Source organism: Myotis davidii, unplaced genomic scaffold (assembly GCF_000327345.1).
Source record: "Myotis davidii unplaced genomic scaffold, ASM32734v1 scaffold734, whole genome shotgun sequence".
NCBI lineage: Eukaryota > Metazoa > Chordata > Mammalia > Chiroptera > Vespertilionidae > Myotis > Myotis davidii.
In genome coordinates, this window is record NW_006286300.1 from 88,143 (window position 1) to 104,366 (window position 16,224).

Genomic DNA, 16,224 nt, shown 5'->3' on the forward strand with positions numbered 1-16,224 from the left:
ACCAATATTACTTTCCCCAGCAAAGCTATCATTCAGAATTGAAGGTCAGATAAAGAGCTTCACAGATAAGAAAAAGCTAAAGGAGTTCATCACCACCAAACCAGTATTATATGAAATGCTGAAAGGTATCCTTTAAGAAGAAGAGGAAGAAGAAGAAAAAGGTAAAGATACAAATTATGAACAACAAATACACATCTATCAACAAGTGAATCTAAAAATCAAGGGAATACATAATCTGATGAACAGAATGAACTGGTGATTATAATAGAATCAGGGGCATAGAAAGGGTATGGACTGACTATTCTTGGCGGGGGGGGAAGGGTGTGGGGTGAGGGAAGAGACTGGACAATAACCGTGCACCTATGAATGAGGACAGTTGGTGGGGACTAAGGGCGGAGGGTGGGTTGGGAACTGGGTGGAGGGAGTTGTGGGGGGAAAAAAGAGGAACAAATGTAATAATCTGAACAATATAGATTTAATTTTTAAAAAAAGAATATGTCAACTTACACTCTTACCAATAATGGATGAAAGTTCCAGTTGCTCTAATCCTTGCTAGGGTATTTTTAATTTTAGCCATTCTAGTGGGCATATACTATTATCTCACTATCGTTTCAATTTGTATTTCCCGTCTTCTTTGAATAATGAATGGGTTTTGAGTTCTAATACTTTTCCTGTACTTATAGAGATGATCACACTTTTTTCTTTACTTGCTCAATGTAGTGAATTACATTGATTTCTGAATGATAAACCAAATTTGCATTCATAAAATAAAACCCAACTTTATCATGAGTTACTTTTTCACTTTTTAATCATTAGTACAGAGTCAATGTGCCAATATTTTAAGACTTTTACATCTATGCTTATGATATATATTGATGTGCAATGTTCCTTTATTGTAATATCCTTTTCATGCTTGCCTTCAAGGTTTCACATAAGTCAATTTTGTTAAAAAAAAGTCACAAAGTATTCACTCTTTTGCCATTTCCTGGCATAGTTTGTAAAAGATTAGTGTTGATTCTTCTTTAAATACTAACACATATTTATAGTAAAACCATCTGGACCTAGAGAGTTCTTTGTGGAAAGATTTTCAATTATAGATTCCACTATAATAAATATGACTCTATTTCCTATTTTTTGTTACCTTAGTTTAGCTAAGTTGTGTTTTGTGGAAATGTGTCCAATTAATCTAGATTGCCAAATTTATTGGTATCAAGGTATTTGTAATAGTATTTTATTTACCTTATAATGTATGCAATACCTGCAGTGACATGGCACTTTGTTAAAAATTTTATCGTTTGCTAAGAGATTATTGTTTGAGGTTTTTTAAAGAGCTAAAATGTGTCTTTGTACATTTATATCTCTTGAACAAATACTTTTGGTTTAATTTATTTTTCTTTATTATCTTCCTTTTGCTGTCTTTGGGTTTAACTTCCTGGGATTTTTTTTTCTAGAAATGGCAATTTAGATCATTTCTATCCTTGTATCTTTTGTAATATATGATTTAAAGTTATAACTATTCTTTATCTATAGCCACACTTTTGCTATGTCATAATTTCATTACCACTGAAATAAAAATATTTTTCTACTTTTATTGTAATTTAGAAGTATACTGCTTAATTTCCAAACATGAGAATTGTCTAGTTATCCTTATGTTTATGTATAGCTTAATTCAATTCTGCTCAAAGAATATACTCTCAATATTTTCTATCTTTTGAAATTTGTAGGAACTTGCTTTATGGCCCAACCTGACTGATTTTGTCAAATGTTCCATGTGCACTTGAAAAGACTGTAGTCAGGCAATTATAGGATGTCAAGTTCAATACATGACAACTAGGTTAAGTTTTTTTTTTTTAAAGAAATTTATTGATTTTTTTACAGAGAAGAAGGGAGAGGGATAGAGTTAGAAATATCGATGAGAGAGAAACATCGACCAGCTGCCTCCTGCACGCCCCCCACTGGGGATGTGCCCACAACCAAGGTACATGCCCCTGACTGGAATCGAACCCAGGACCCGTGAGTCCACAGGCCGACGCTCTATCCACTGAGCCAAACCGGCTAGCGCTAGGTTAAGTTTTTTAACCTTTGTTTTTCATATCATTTTCATCTTTACTGAATTTTTGTCTGCCAGGTATTAAAAGCTATATTAGACTGTTCTAAAGATAAAATTTTTCTGTCTCCCTGATAGGTTCACCATTTTCTCATTATTAAACATCTTTATCTGACATAATGTTTCTTGTCCTAAAGTACACTTTAATATTATACAGCTACACCACCTTTCTACTGGCTACTCTTTCTATCCTATATCTATCTATCCTTTGCTTTCAACTTTTCTCTATCTTTATATTTAAGCATGTCTGTTATAAACAGGATATCACTGAAGTCTTTCAGTTGGTTTTAACCTGATGTTGTAATTCAAAGTATTTGGTTTATTAACATTTTTTATTTTTAATATGCTGTTTATTTATTACTAGAGGCCTGGTGCACGAAATTCATAAACTCAGGGGGTCCCTCAGCCAGGCCTGTGCCCTCTCACAGTCTGGGAGCCCTTGGGGGATGTCCGACTGACGGCTTAGGGCCTAAGCCATCAGTCGGACATGACTTAGTGCTGCTGTGGAGGCCGGAGAGACTCCCACCACCACTGCTGCATTTGCCAGCCATGAGCCTGGCTTCTGGCTGAGCAGCGCTCCCCCTGTGGGAGCATACTGACCACCAAGGGGCAGCTTCTGTGTTGAACATCTGCCCCCGATGGTCAGTGTGCATCATAGTGACTAGTTGTTCCGCCGTCGGACCAAAACCAGCTCTCCAACATCTCTCGAGGGGTCCCGGATTGTGAGAAGGCACAAGCCAGGCCGAGGGACCCCATAAGTGCACGATCGGGGCTAGGGAGGGGCATAGGAAGTTGGCCAGCCGGGGATGGACCACAGGAGGGCTCCTGGGCATTTCCGGCCCATCTCGCTCAGCCCCAATCGGCTGGACCCTAGCAGCACGCTGACCTACCAGTCGGAACATCTGCCCCCTGGTGGTCAGTGCATGTCATAGCGAGCAGTTGAGCGGCCTTAGCATATCATTTGCATATTATGCTTTGATTGGTTGAACGGCCAACTGGATGACCAGACACTTAGCATATTAGGCTTTTATTATATAGGAGGATAGCTTTGGGCAAATTTTTCTTTGTTTTTAAAAATTTTTTCAATTACAGTTGATGTGCAATATTATATTAGTTTCAGGTGTATAACATAGTATTTAGCCATTTATATAACCTACAAAGGGATAACCCAGATAAGTCTAGTAACCACGTGACACCATACACAGTTATTACAATGTTAACTATATTCCCTATGTTGTATTTTACATACCCATGACTATTTTTATAATTGGCAATTTGTACATCTTAATTTCTTCTCCCTTATACCTATCCCCCAACCTCCTTCCCATCTGGCAACTATCAAAATGTTCTTTGTATCTGTGAGTTTCTATTTTGCTTGTTAATATATTTTTTAGATTCCACATATAAGTGAAATCATATGGGATTTGTCTTTCTCTAACTTATTTCACTTAGCATAATATCCTCTAGGTTATCACAAATTGTAAGATTAATTTGCTTTATATGGCTGAGTAATATTCCATTATATATATGCACCACCTCTTCTTTAGCCATTCATTTATCAATGGAGACTTAGGTTGCTGAGTCTTGGGTCTCTAAATAATGGTGCAATAAATATAGGGTGCATATATCTTTTTGAATTAGTGTTTTGGATTTCTCCAGATAAGTACCCAGAAGAAGAATTGCTGGGTCATAAGGTAGTTCCATTTTTAAATTTTTGAGGAACCTCAATACTGTTTTCCATAGTGGCTACATCAATTTACAATCACACCAGAAGTGCATGAGGGTTCCCTTTTCTCCACATCCTTGCCAACAATTGCTGTTTGTTGATTGATTGATTTATTTTTATTAATCTTCACCCAAGGTTATGTTTTGTTTCTAATCTTCACCAAGGATATGTTTAGAGAAAGGAAGGGAAAGGGAAGGAAATGGGGGAGAAAGAAACATCGATGTGAGAGAGAAACACTGATTGGTTGCCCCCTGTGCGTACTCCAACCAGTGATCAAATCACAACCTAGATATGTTTCCCGGACTGGGAATCAAACCTAATGCCAGGGCTGTTTGTAGATTTATTGATGATTGCCATTCTGACAGGTGTGAGGTGATATCTTATGGTTTTCATTTTCAATTCCCTAATGGTCAGTGACATTTAGCATTTTTCATATATCTACTGGCCACCTATATGTCCTCTTAGAGCAAGCATGTCAAACTTGTGGCCCACGGGCTACATGCAGCCCACTACAAATATTTTTGCGGCTCAGCCAATACAACGGTATGTAAGAAATGTTTTAATAAAAATTTCGCAACTTAATTTTTACAATATCCTGTTATACATAATCTATACTAATAAAAGGGTAATATGCTAATTAGACCGGACATCTTCCAAACAAAGCCATGGTGGCGGAGGCTGAGGCAGAGGTGGTTAGGGGCAATCAGGCCGGCAGGGAAGGGCAATTAGGGGTGATAGGCCAGCAGGGGAGGGCAGTTAGGGGTGATCAGGCTGGCAAGTGGGGCAGTTAGGGGGCAATCAGGCTGGTAGGTGGAGATGGTTAGGGGCAATCAGGCTGGCAGGGCAGCAGTTAGGGGCATTAGGCAGGCAGACGGGCAGGCAAGCGCTTAGGAGTCAGCAGTCCTGGGTTGTGAGAGGGATGTCCAACTGTCGGTTTAGGATCAATCCCACAGTTGGACATCCCCTGAGGGGTCCTGGATTGGAGAGGGTGCAGGCCGGGCTGAGGGACCTGCCCTCCCCTCCCATGCACAAATTTCATGCACCAGACCTCTAGTTAATAACGAACTACTACGTTCGTTAATGACTGATTATTATAATCATGTTGCATTCATTCTTTATGTTAACGATTACTCATTTATTTCAGCCCTTTGTATTCAGCATATCTCTATTGAAATAAACCTACGTTTCTATGAAAATTGAAGCTTTCATTTTTTTGTGGCCCACATAAACTTAAACCTTGTTTATGTGGCCTGTGTTAGCCTTTGAGTTTGATATGCTTGTCTTAGAGAAATGTCTTTTCAAGTCCTCTGCCCATTTTTTAATTGAATTGGCTTTGTTTGTTGTTGTATTCTTTTGGTGTGTGTGTGTTTTAAGTTGTATGAGTTCCTTATATATTTCGAATATTAACCCATTATCAGACATATCATTGGTGAATATATTCTCCTATTCAGAAGGTTGTCTTTTTGTTTTGTTGATGATTTCCTTTGTTATGCAAAAATTTTTTAGTTTGGTATGGTCCCATTTGTCTTTCTTTTGTTTCCTGTACTTGAAGAAATATAACAGAACAAATATTGCTAAGAGAAATGTCAGAGATTTTACTGCCTATGTTTTCTTCTAGGAATTTTATGGTTTTAAGTCTAACATTTAAGTCTTTAATCCATTCAGAGCTTTTTCTTATAAGAAGGTGGTCTAGTTTCTTTCTGATAGAAAATTTCTCTCTTTTTACCTATTATTTGAACATTCTAATAAAAATTTTTTAAAGTACATGTCTGACAACTCAGTAATTGGATCATCTGTGAGTCTATTGATATTGTTTTTCTGTTAGTCTCATTTCTTAATGTCTGATATTGTATATAAACAAATTATAAAAGCTGTGGATGATGTTCTCTCTCTTTACAGAGGATTCACCCTATTCTCTCTGGTAAGTAGCCATGATTTGTCTACTAATTTGGAACAAATGAAAATTCTATCTATAGGCTATAGACAGCATGCACACACATTTATATTATAGTTCAGATTTGCACAGTATTGTTACAATTGTCTGTATGTTACTAATAAGTAAGAAAATGTGATTATACATCATTAAAAGCCTGAAATCTTTCAAAAACAGTTGCTTCCTGGAAGCATGAGACACCAAAATACATGTTCAGTATCTTTTAGACCTCTGTGTATCCACCAACTAAATGGTGCATTTTGATGTTCATGTTAAAATATTTAATGGTAAACTACCACTTTTAAGACAACTCCTAGGAAGACATATGAGTGTTTAATGAAGTAGAAAACCTTTAAAAGCCGTGTTTTAATATATTGTAGGGGAATCAGTTTAGTAGCTCCCATGTAGTAAAGGAAAATGTAGTTCCAAGAAAATCAATTCAGTTATATATAAATATATATCTTTCTATATGTGTATGCTGGATCATGACATAAAATGTATATTTCTTACTATGATTTGCAGTCAAAGTTTAAAACCCACTGCTCTATGAAACTATGAGAGAGGCCTTGGTTTCTTTTCATGAGGCACAAAAAACCAAAAGATCTGTTAATTATTACTCATAGGTAATAACTTCTTACCTTTTTAGAACACTTGGCTATGGTTTTCAGACAGCACTTCTTATGGCAAGCATACTTGCATACTGAAAAACAGGTTAAGAATGCAGAATTTTTAGAAGTCTGTACATCAATGACAAGAACTTAAAAAGTTTATGTTTATTTTGGATATAAATTTTTTTCTTTAGATCTCAGACTGCCATAATATTAAATATACACTTTGTACAATATTAGAAAGAAAAAAAATTTAACCCATCCTTTATAAATTCAATTTACTTATCTAACCCATTCTATTTGGAAAAATAAAGTTGAAAAACATGCATAAAGTTTCTAAACAATGTCTATACTTTTTATAATTTTGCCTACTGTTCCTCCCCTCCCCTCCCATATTCCAGTACAATATTTATTTGTCTCTGTGGTTTGATTCACAAGTTATTCATGTTCCCCTCATTTTACAATCTGCCAAAATGCCAGAAATAGCTACATTTGCAAACATTCCAATGGTTAAGAAAGGCATTACTGCCAAAGACCTTTACTGAAATAATAAAAAAAAATTAACGCATAAGGTATAAGAAAGGCCTTAAAAAGTCCAGAATAGAGCTTTGAAGATCAAAACATAAAAATATCAGCTGTGTTTTGGGGGATAAGATAAAAAAAAGGTTCAGAGCAGAAATAACATCTTACAGCAGGAGAAAATAGGGTGTCTAGGCAGGTTGGAAGAGGCACATCAATAGGAAGACACTAAGAACACAGCTGGCCTATGTCATTTTGCTATACAAGCACCAGCACCTGCATATTATATCCTTGACCTCCAATAGTATAACTTGCAGTGTTTCAAGACCAAGACCAAGTAAGGACCTCATTGACCAGTGAAATCACCAGTATAGTCACAAAGAAAGTAATTCTACTAAGAAATCAAACCAAGCCCACCCAAGTCATAAAAAAGCAGATTCTTTACATTTCAGTTTCAAATCAGAGATAAAATTATACCAAACCAAAAGGAATCAGACTGACATTAAATAAATCACTATAGCTTTTTCAACAAAACAAACGGAAACAATTGTTAAAGCATAGAACATGTAAACATATCTAGCAATAGTGGTGATTTGGCTATGGAGAAGATGACTTTTATCCTTGTTGCCTTACTAGACCCAGCCATTAGTAATTAAACCCTCAAAGAATTACTGACAGCACCAGAGTAGATCTATGAAATGACAGGAATGAAGAAAGGTCCTCTTATAAGCCAGCACCAAGTTGACCTACAAAAAGTCCCAATTTACAATCTAGGATTTATATGTTCTGATGGAAAGATTACAGTAAAAAAAAAGTACCCTTTAGGTTATAATCTAAGAATTCATTAGGTAATTAATCCATTCTATAGGTCCATCTACATTAAAATATTATTATAACTTACAATATGCCAGAACTGTTTTAGGCACTGGTGATATAGAAGGGACAGATAAGTTTCCCAACCTTATAGGACATACATTCTAGTGGGACAAACAAACAAGAAAATAAATGAATACTTAATATAATCTTGAGTGGCAATAAGTACTATAAAAGATTTTTAAAGTTGAGTAATGGGACAGAAAATTAGGGGACCGGGTGGCATTTTAGGTACAGAATAAGGAAAGAGCTCTCAAAGAGTTAACATTTGAGTAGAGACATAAATTAACTGAAATAGTAAAGTTCAACTAACATCTAGAACATTTCAGATAGAGTGAGCTGCAAGTAGAGTGACCAAAGAACAGCAAAATACCTGGTTTGGCTACTGAGAGTAGAGAGAGATGAGGTTAGAGAATTAGAAATAGTGACATAAGAAAACTAAGGGAACTCTGCCTGTGTGGCTCAGTTGGTTGGAGCACTGTCCCATACACCAAAAGGTGGTGGGTTCAATTGCCTGTCAGGGCAATGTATTTCTCTCACATTGATGCTTCTTTCTCTTTTTCTCTCTCTAAAATAAATTAGTTGTTTTTTTTAAGTAGACGAGGTCTTTTTAAAAAAAAGAAGTAGTAAGGGAAATAGAAATGTCAAGCAGTTAAAAAATTCCTCAAAGATCTCTTATACTTACATTTGCAAACAGAGGCTCGGTCCATTATCCATATCAAAGAAGAACAGTACTCACAGTATGTAGGAATGCTATACTGAGTGGCCTTGAAGATGTGACCATTGTGCTCTTCCACCTGAATGAAAGAATACAGCTTCTTATGTAAAAGCCAACAGTAAATGTTGCCCTAACATGGTCAGCCATTAGGAAATCCTTCAATCCCTTATAAAGTCCTTTTGAGCACTTATTCCACAAGGAAAATTATGATCTTATAAGAAATAAAATAAAAGTAAAATATGTGTTCCCTGCTTTCAAAAAGCTAATAATTTAGTAGAGAAACAAGACTAACATATGAAAATCAAAAAGCAATTCTATAAACACATTAAGAGCTACCTTATTTGAGTCTAATCAGCATGTTAAATTAAAAGCAGCAGTTCTCAAATTTTTAACCTCAAAAACCTTTTACACTTTTGAAAATTACTGACGACCTCAAACATAAGTTATACCTACTGATATTTACTATCGTATCAGTATTAATTTTAAGTATTTATCCAATTCATTTAAAATTAACACTAAACATATTATACGTTAACATAAATAACATTTTCATGAAAAACAACTATATCTTTAAAATTAAAAAAAAGTAATGACAAAAAGGGTATTGTTTTAACTTTTTGTAGATCTCTTTAATATGGGGCTTAATAAAAGACACTTGCATCTCATATCCCCATCTTCATTCAACCTGTTGGCAGGTACAGTTTAGTTTGAAAGATACGAAGACAATCCAGGTTCACACAGATATAAAATTGATAAAAATAAAAGAATACTTTGTCCTTTTAGATAATACTACATCAAACCTCTACAAATGATACCTTAAAGGTTAATTAAAATATGGAAACTAAAACCATACCAACGAACACTTCATGCTCTGTGGCATTAAAATCATTTTCCTGGGCTTCATTAAAATTTACAACTTTTACTCAAAGTACCATTAAGAAAATAAAAAGATAAGCCACAGACTTGAGAAGATATTTGCAAATCACAATAGTATAGCTGATAAAGAACTTATATCTAGAATATATGAAAAACGGTTACAACTCAAAAATAAGAAGATAATTTTAAAATGGGCAAAACATTGAATAGATAGTTTATTTAAAAAGTACAAATGGCCAACAGGCACATGAAAATACATTCAAAATCATCAGTAATCAGGAAAATGCGAATTAAAGCCATGATGAGATACTGTTTCACACTCACTGGAATGGCTACAATTTAAAAAGACAATAATGACTTTTGGTGAGAATGTGGAGAGACTGGAACCTTCAGATACTGCAGTTGGTACTGTAAAATGGTACACTCATTTGGAAAACAGTTTAGCATTTTTTGAAAATATTCAACATAGAGTTATCGTATGACCCAGAAATTCTATTCTTAGGTTTACATACAAGAGAACTGAAAACATATGTTCTCACAAAAAATATTCATAAACATGAATATTCATGTAGTAGCATTTTTATAATACCCCAAATGTGGAAATAACTTAAATACCCATCAAATGATAAAAGGATAAATAAGTGTGTAATATCCACACAATGGGATAGTAGTATTTCTGCACCAAAACCCACCAAACTACTGATAACATAACTTGAATGAACCGCAAAAACATTATGCAAAAGACCACACATTGTATGATTCCATTACTATGAAATGTCCAGAAAATGCTAAAATATAAATATAAAAACAAAAAGTAGATTAGTAATTGCCTGTAACTGGGAATTGTAAAGGGTAATGCCTGCAAATTGGCATAAAAAAATCCTCTTAGGGTAATGTAAATGCTCTGAAATTGGACTGAGGTAATGGTTATAACTATAAATTTATTTTAAATCACTGAACTGTATTCTTAGAAGAGATAAATTACATTGTAATTAAATTTACCTCAATAAAGCTCTTTTAAGAAACATTTTTGTCTTTCCTACACTTTAAATGGACATGGTTTTATAGTATTATAAATTCATGATTCAGAAAATAGTGGTTCACAGAATTGTGCGGCATTTCCAAATGTGGACACACTTTATTAAACTATTAAACTATCAGAAAGTCATGTTCCTTCATATTATCAACAATCTCATCAGAAGTTCTCTACTGGAAAGTTGTCATGCTCACAGTGGGAAATAAAAGTTTTCCACAATTCTAATATTTGCTTGAAATCTCAAACTTTACCACTTATAATATAGTCAGGTGTTTTCTTTGAAGTGAGAGGGTCACTTGGTTCATTTGCAGAAAATGTCTGCCAAATATGTAAGTCTAAGTAAGTATAGCTTATTAATAAAGTAAAAGTGATATCTATTTAAAAAGCAGAGACACATAATGATATAAAAAGTTGATATTCCTAGTATCATTACTCTAGCTAAAAAGTAGGAAAACCCAAAAGTCCATAAACTGATGAATGGATAAAGTGTAGTATAATCCACACAATAAAATACAATTTGGCTATAAAAAGGAAAAAAGTACCATACATGCTACAATATGCATGGATCTTGAAAACAATATTCTAAGTGAAAGAAGATGGACCGAAAAGACCAATATTGTATGATTTTTGTTCAGTATGAAATGTCCACACCAGGCAAATCCAGAGACAGAAAGGAGATTAGTGGGTTGCCAGGGCTGGGGGAAGACAGAATGGAGAAAGACTTCTCAGTGGTGATAGTTACCCAACGTAGTGAATACAGTCATGTGCTGCTTAAGATGGGGATACATTCTGAGAAATGCGTCATTAGGTTATTTTGTCACTGTGCATCATAGAATTCACTTATGAAAACCTAAATGGAATAGCCTACTACATGCACAGGCTATATGGTATAGTCTATTGCTCCTAGGCTACAAATCTATACAACATGTTACTGTATTGAATACTGTAAGCAACTGTAACACAATGTTAAATATTTATGTATGTAAACATATATAAACATAGAAAAGGTATAGCAATAATCCTATATAATAAAAGGCTAATATGCAAATCAACTGAAAGGCAAAATGACTGGGCACTATGATGCACACTGACCACTAGGGGTCAGATGCTCAACACAGGAGCCCTGAGCTGAGCTCACAGTTGGTAAGTGCAGCAGCTGTGGTGGTGGGAGCCTCTCCCACCTCCATAGCAGTGCTAAAGATGTCCAACTGCCATCAGTCGGACATCCACCTAGGGCTCCTGGACTGCAAGAGGGTGCAGGCCAGGCTGAGGGCCTCCCTCCCCTACCGAGTGCATGAATGTCGTGCACTGGGCCTCTAGTATAGTATAAAAGATAAGAAATGGTACACATGTATAGGGCATTTATTACCATGAATGGAGTTTGCTGGACTAGATGTTGCTCTGGGTGAATCAGTCAGTGAATGTGAAGGCCTAGGATATTACTGTACACCACTCTAAATTATAAACACTATACACTTAAGGTACACCAAATTTATAAAACAACCCCAGATTAAATGAAGCATAAAAGAAAATGATGCAATCTAGAGACACAGTAAACATAAGATGTATGAGGCACATCATACTGTTTTAGAGCCAAGTGTTTTGAATAAGTTTTTTGAATAAATATACTCTAAAAATAATAAAGAATATAGTACAATAAATAAACCAGTAACAGTCATTTATTATCACTATCAATTATTATATACTGTACACAATTGTATGTGCTATACTTTTACTGGCAGCACATATTTGTTTACACCATCACTACCACAGACACATGAGTACAGGGTTGTGCTCTGACATTATGAAAGTTCTAACCTCACTAGGCAATCAGACTTTTTCAGCTTCATTATAATATAACTAGAGGCCCGGTACACAAAATTCATGCGGGGGGGTGGGGAGGTCCTCTCAGCCCAGCCTGCACCCTCTCCATTCCTGGACCGCAGTCGGACATCCCTCTCGCAATCCAGGACCACTGGTTCCTAACCACTCGCTGCCTGCCTGCTTAATGCCCCTAAATGCTCCCCTGCCTGCCTGATTGCCCCTAACCACCTCTGCCTGCCTGCCTGGTTGCCCCTAACGGCCCTCCCCTGCTGGCCTGGTCGCCCCCAACATGCACATGGCTGGGGTCCATCAGCCTGGCCTGTGCCCTCTCGCAGTCTGGGAGCCCTCGGGGGATGCGAGCCTAAGCCAGCAGCCAGACATCCTTAGCTCTGCTACAGAGGCAGGAGAGGCTCCCACCACTGCTGCTGCACTTGCCAGCTTTGAGCCCAGCTCAGGGCTTCTGGCTGAGTAGCACTCCCCCTGTGGGAGCGCACTGACCACCAGGGGGCAGCTCCTGTATTGAGCATCTGCCCCCTGGTGATCAGTGTGCACCATAGTGACTGGTTGTTCCACTGTTTGGTCGGTGTGCGTATTAGCCTTTTATTATATAGGATGGGAGGGACTGACAGAGGTCAGAGGGGAGGGGGATGGACATAGATAAAAATGTGGTGATGGCCAGAGGTGGGGGTCTGGGTGGAGGAGGATAAAGGGGGGAAACGGGAGACATCTATAATAGTGTCAACAATAAAACAAAAACAACGATATACCACTACACTACACACCTATTAGGAAAAAAAAGATACTTTATGAACTACGTATTTACTACTCTGATAAAACTAAAAAATTTAAAAAGAAAGAATTTTGTCCAGAAAGGAGTGTTGTTGAAATGTTTTTTTTTTTCTTTTTTATGGTAAAGCTAAGGAAGCTTCAGAGCCCCTGTGAGAGTTGGATTTGTTTTGGGGGAGAGAGCAAGCAAGTTGCAACCAGCAGCATTTTGGATAACCTGCCTGAAATGATTTAAAAGAGAAAGGGACAGATTCCCCAAGCCTACAGTTATTTGTAATTTATTTTCTTATTCTAAATAAAGTCATTTTGAACCTTATTAAAACATCCCCCCCTCCCAAAAATAGTCCTTCAGGTTCAGTAAACTTTAGGCCTCACAAAATCTGTTAGTCCCTGAGGGTTGGGGTCCCCAAAGGAGTTCTGATTCATTCATTATATTTATTTGCTCCTTTTAATTCTTGTTCTAGTGCAGCGGTTCTCAACCTGTGGGTCGCGACCCCTTTGTAGGTCAAATGACCCTTTCACAGGGGTCGCCTAAGACCAGTGGAAAACACATATATAATTACATATTGTTTTTGTGATTAATCACTATGCTTTAATTATGTTCAATTTGTAACAATGAAATTGGGGGTTTCCAAACCCTAGATCCCATACTTTGATTTTCCATAGTAGATGCATTTCTGAATGACATTTTGAATTGGGTATATTAGATTTTGCTAATATCAACTATCTTTACTCAGTTTATTTTTAGTGATGTTTAAACGTTTCATACTATGAGGTGCAAAATATTCTACTTATTTCAAGAATCTTTGTGCATTCTTTCTGTAGTAAATTATCAATATGGGAAGTCTATTTGGGGGGTCTGCTTAAAATGGTGCACACCAGTTCTAAATTCGGTTCTAACAATGACTAAATCGCACACCATGTGTGGCGTTAGATGGCTGTTGGACATAACCATTTTTTTTTGGTCCCTTTGCTCCCACAGCACCTGCTTCAACCATCATAGTTATAATTTTCTTCCACTTTTTATCAATGTGATATAGATTTGTATTAATGGATGTATGATGTTTTCATTATTGTAGGTTGAATATAAAAAAGCTGTAACCACAAATCAGTGGCACCGCAGATTAGAGTTTCCAAGTGAAGAGACGACTGTTATGCACAATCCAAAGGTAATGAAATTTTTTAGGATATTAAAGTTTTTAGGTTCATTTAAATAATTTTGACAAATGTATTTGCTAAATATTTATTTTTATTAATTTCTGCAGTAGGGATATATGTATGACAAGTCTGCTGTTTTTAAGTTTACTGTAGTTCACATTGATCTGTGACACAGCATGGGCCCCAGCTCTGCCCCCTCCCTGCGGGCATGTGCGGGAGGCAACCAGCTGATGTATTTCTCTCACATTGATGTTTCCCTCTCTACACCCCTCCCTTTCACTCTCTCTCTGAAAAGCAGTGGAAAATTTATCTTCAGGTGAGGATTAACAAGAAAAAGAAAAAGAAAATTTAAATTTGTTTCATGAAGTTTCTGTTTATGGCAACATATTAGCTGAAGCTTAGTATACAACATAGAAGTTGCTTGATAAATTTTTACACTTGATCAGAGATCAGCTGACTTTTTCTGTAAAGTGCTAGAGAGAAAGTATTTAAGGCTTTTTGTGCCACATGGTCTTTGTGACAGCTGTTGACTCCGCCCTTGTAGCCTGTATGCAGCTACAGACATTGAGCATGGCTGTTTTCAAGCAAACTGTGTCAAAACAAGTGGTGGGTCAGTTTTAGCCTGAAAGTCATAGTTTGTCTACCCTGCCCTTAATGAAGGTTTGTTTCAACCTTGGAGACAGAAAACATATTCTTCCTCTTTTTATTTGTATTGTCTTGAGAAACTTGTTGTGTGTTTTTTAAAGTATGAATGGTATTGGCATTCTTTCATTTATCACCCTTAATCTCTGAGCCACAGGTTCCTCATTTGCACTAAAATTTTCCTCCCTGCCCTAAACTGGCTTCGATTCAGGTCAAGGGCATATACCTCAGTTGAAGGCTGGATCCCTGGCTCTGGTTAGGGTCATGAGGGGGCAACCAGTCAATGTGTCTCTCTCATATCAGTGTTTCTCTGTATCTCTCCCCCTCCCTTCCACTCTCTCTAAAAATCAGTGGGAAAATATCCTTGGGTGAGATTACGAGCAACAAAAAAGATTTTCTTTCCTGGGGCATATTTTAGACTAAGTCGAGGCATTTATGCAAAAGCATCTAGCATAGTGCTTGGCACACAGTAGTTGTTCATAACAGGCCATCTGCTCAGCTCCCCTTTCCTCTCTTCGCATGCCGGCGGGCTGATGGCTGAGGGGAGTGACAGCCACTGGCGAGCCAGGTGTAGGCTCGTGAGGGTGGAGAGCCTGAGGCTGGGCTGGCAGGCACTACTTCCCAGGGTTTCAGAGGGTGTTGGGGCAGAGATGCGCCCCAGCCTCTGTACTGTGACAGAGCTGGAAAGGAGGGAGGCTGCCCACTCCCCCACTGCTGGGTGGGACATTGCAGAGAAGGGGCTGTGGATCCCTAGCCCAGACCCACCCTCCCAAGGGCTCACACGCTGCCGCTGCTGGACGCTTGGGGGCTGAAAGGAGCAGCTGAGCGCGCCCTGCAGCCAGTCCCTGGCTTGGGTGTCTGAGCAGCTGGCGGGCAGGCAGCAGGTGGCAAGAGTAGATGGAGACAATGGCCCTGGGTCAGATAGGTGAGGCGCGCAAAACTTCTGCCAGGGCAGCACCAGGGCAGCACCAGGGCAGCACCAGGGCCGCGGAGTTCTGGTGGATAACAAGTGCTGGCAACTGTGGCCTTGATGCTGGCACCGGGGTCTAAGAACCTGGTAGGGTGAGGATGTGCCTCTCTTGCCTCGGCCTGGCACAGGCCCCTGCTGCACTGCCGGTGGGGGGAGGGTAGGGCCTGGCCCAGCGCGAGCCTCTTGCTGTTTGCTGCCTGCTGCAGCTCACCAGTCCCCTATGGGCTGGGGGGAGGCACCTGGTCGTCCCTTCGGTCATTTTGGACATTAGGGACCCTGGCTCTTTATATATATACTAGAGGCCTGGTGCACAAAAATTTGTGCACTCGAGGGGAAGGTGGGGGGGTCCCTCAGCCCTACCTGTGCCCTCTCGCAGTCTGGGACCCCTCGGGAGATAATGCCCTGCTGGCTTAGGCCTGCTCCCGGGTGGCAGAGGGCAGGCCCAATC

At 38.1% G+C, this 16,224-nt stretch overlaps 1 protein-coding gene across 1 annotated transcript in view; it reads right to left on the reverse strand.

Moving 5' to 3' along the window:
* The window catches only part of MYO9A (myosin IXA), a 349,884-nt gene that overhangs the window by 39,196 nt on the left and 294,464 nt on the right, over nucleotides 1–16,224 (reverse strand). The window contains exons 32-33 of the mRNA XM_015560068.1: nucleotides 8,452–8,563; nucleotides 6,405–6,466 (exon numbers count right to left, since the gene is read on the reverse strand). Coding sequence (XP_015415554.1) covers nucleotides 6,405–6,466; nucleotides 8,452–8,563 — 174 coding nt within the window. The remainder of the gene's footprint in view (nucleotides 1–6,404; nucleotides 6,467–8,451; nucleotides 8,564–16,224) is intronic.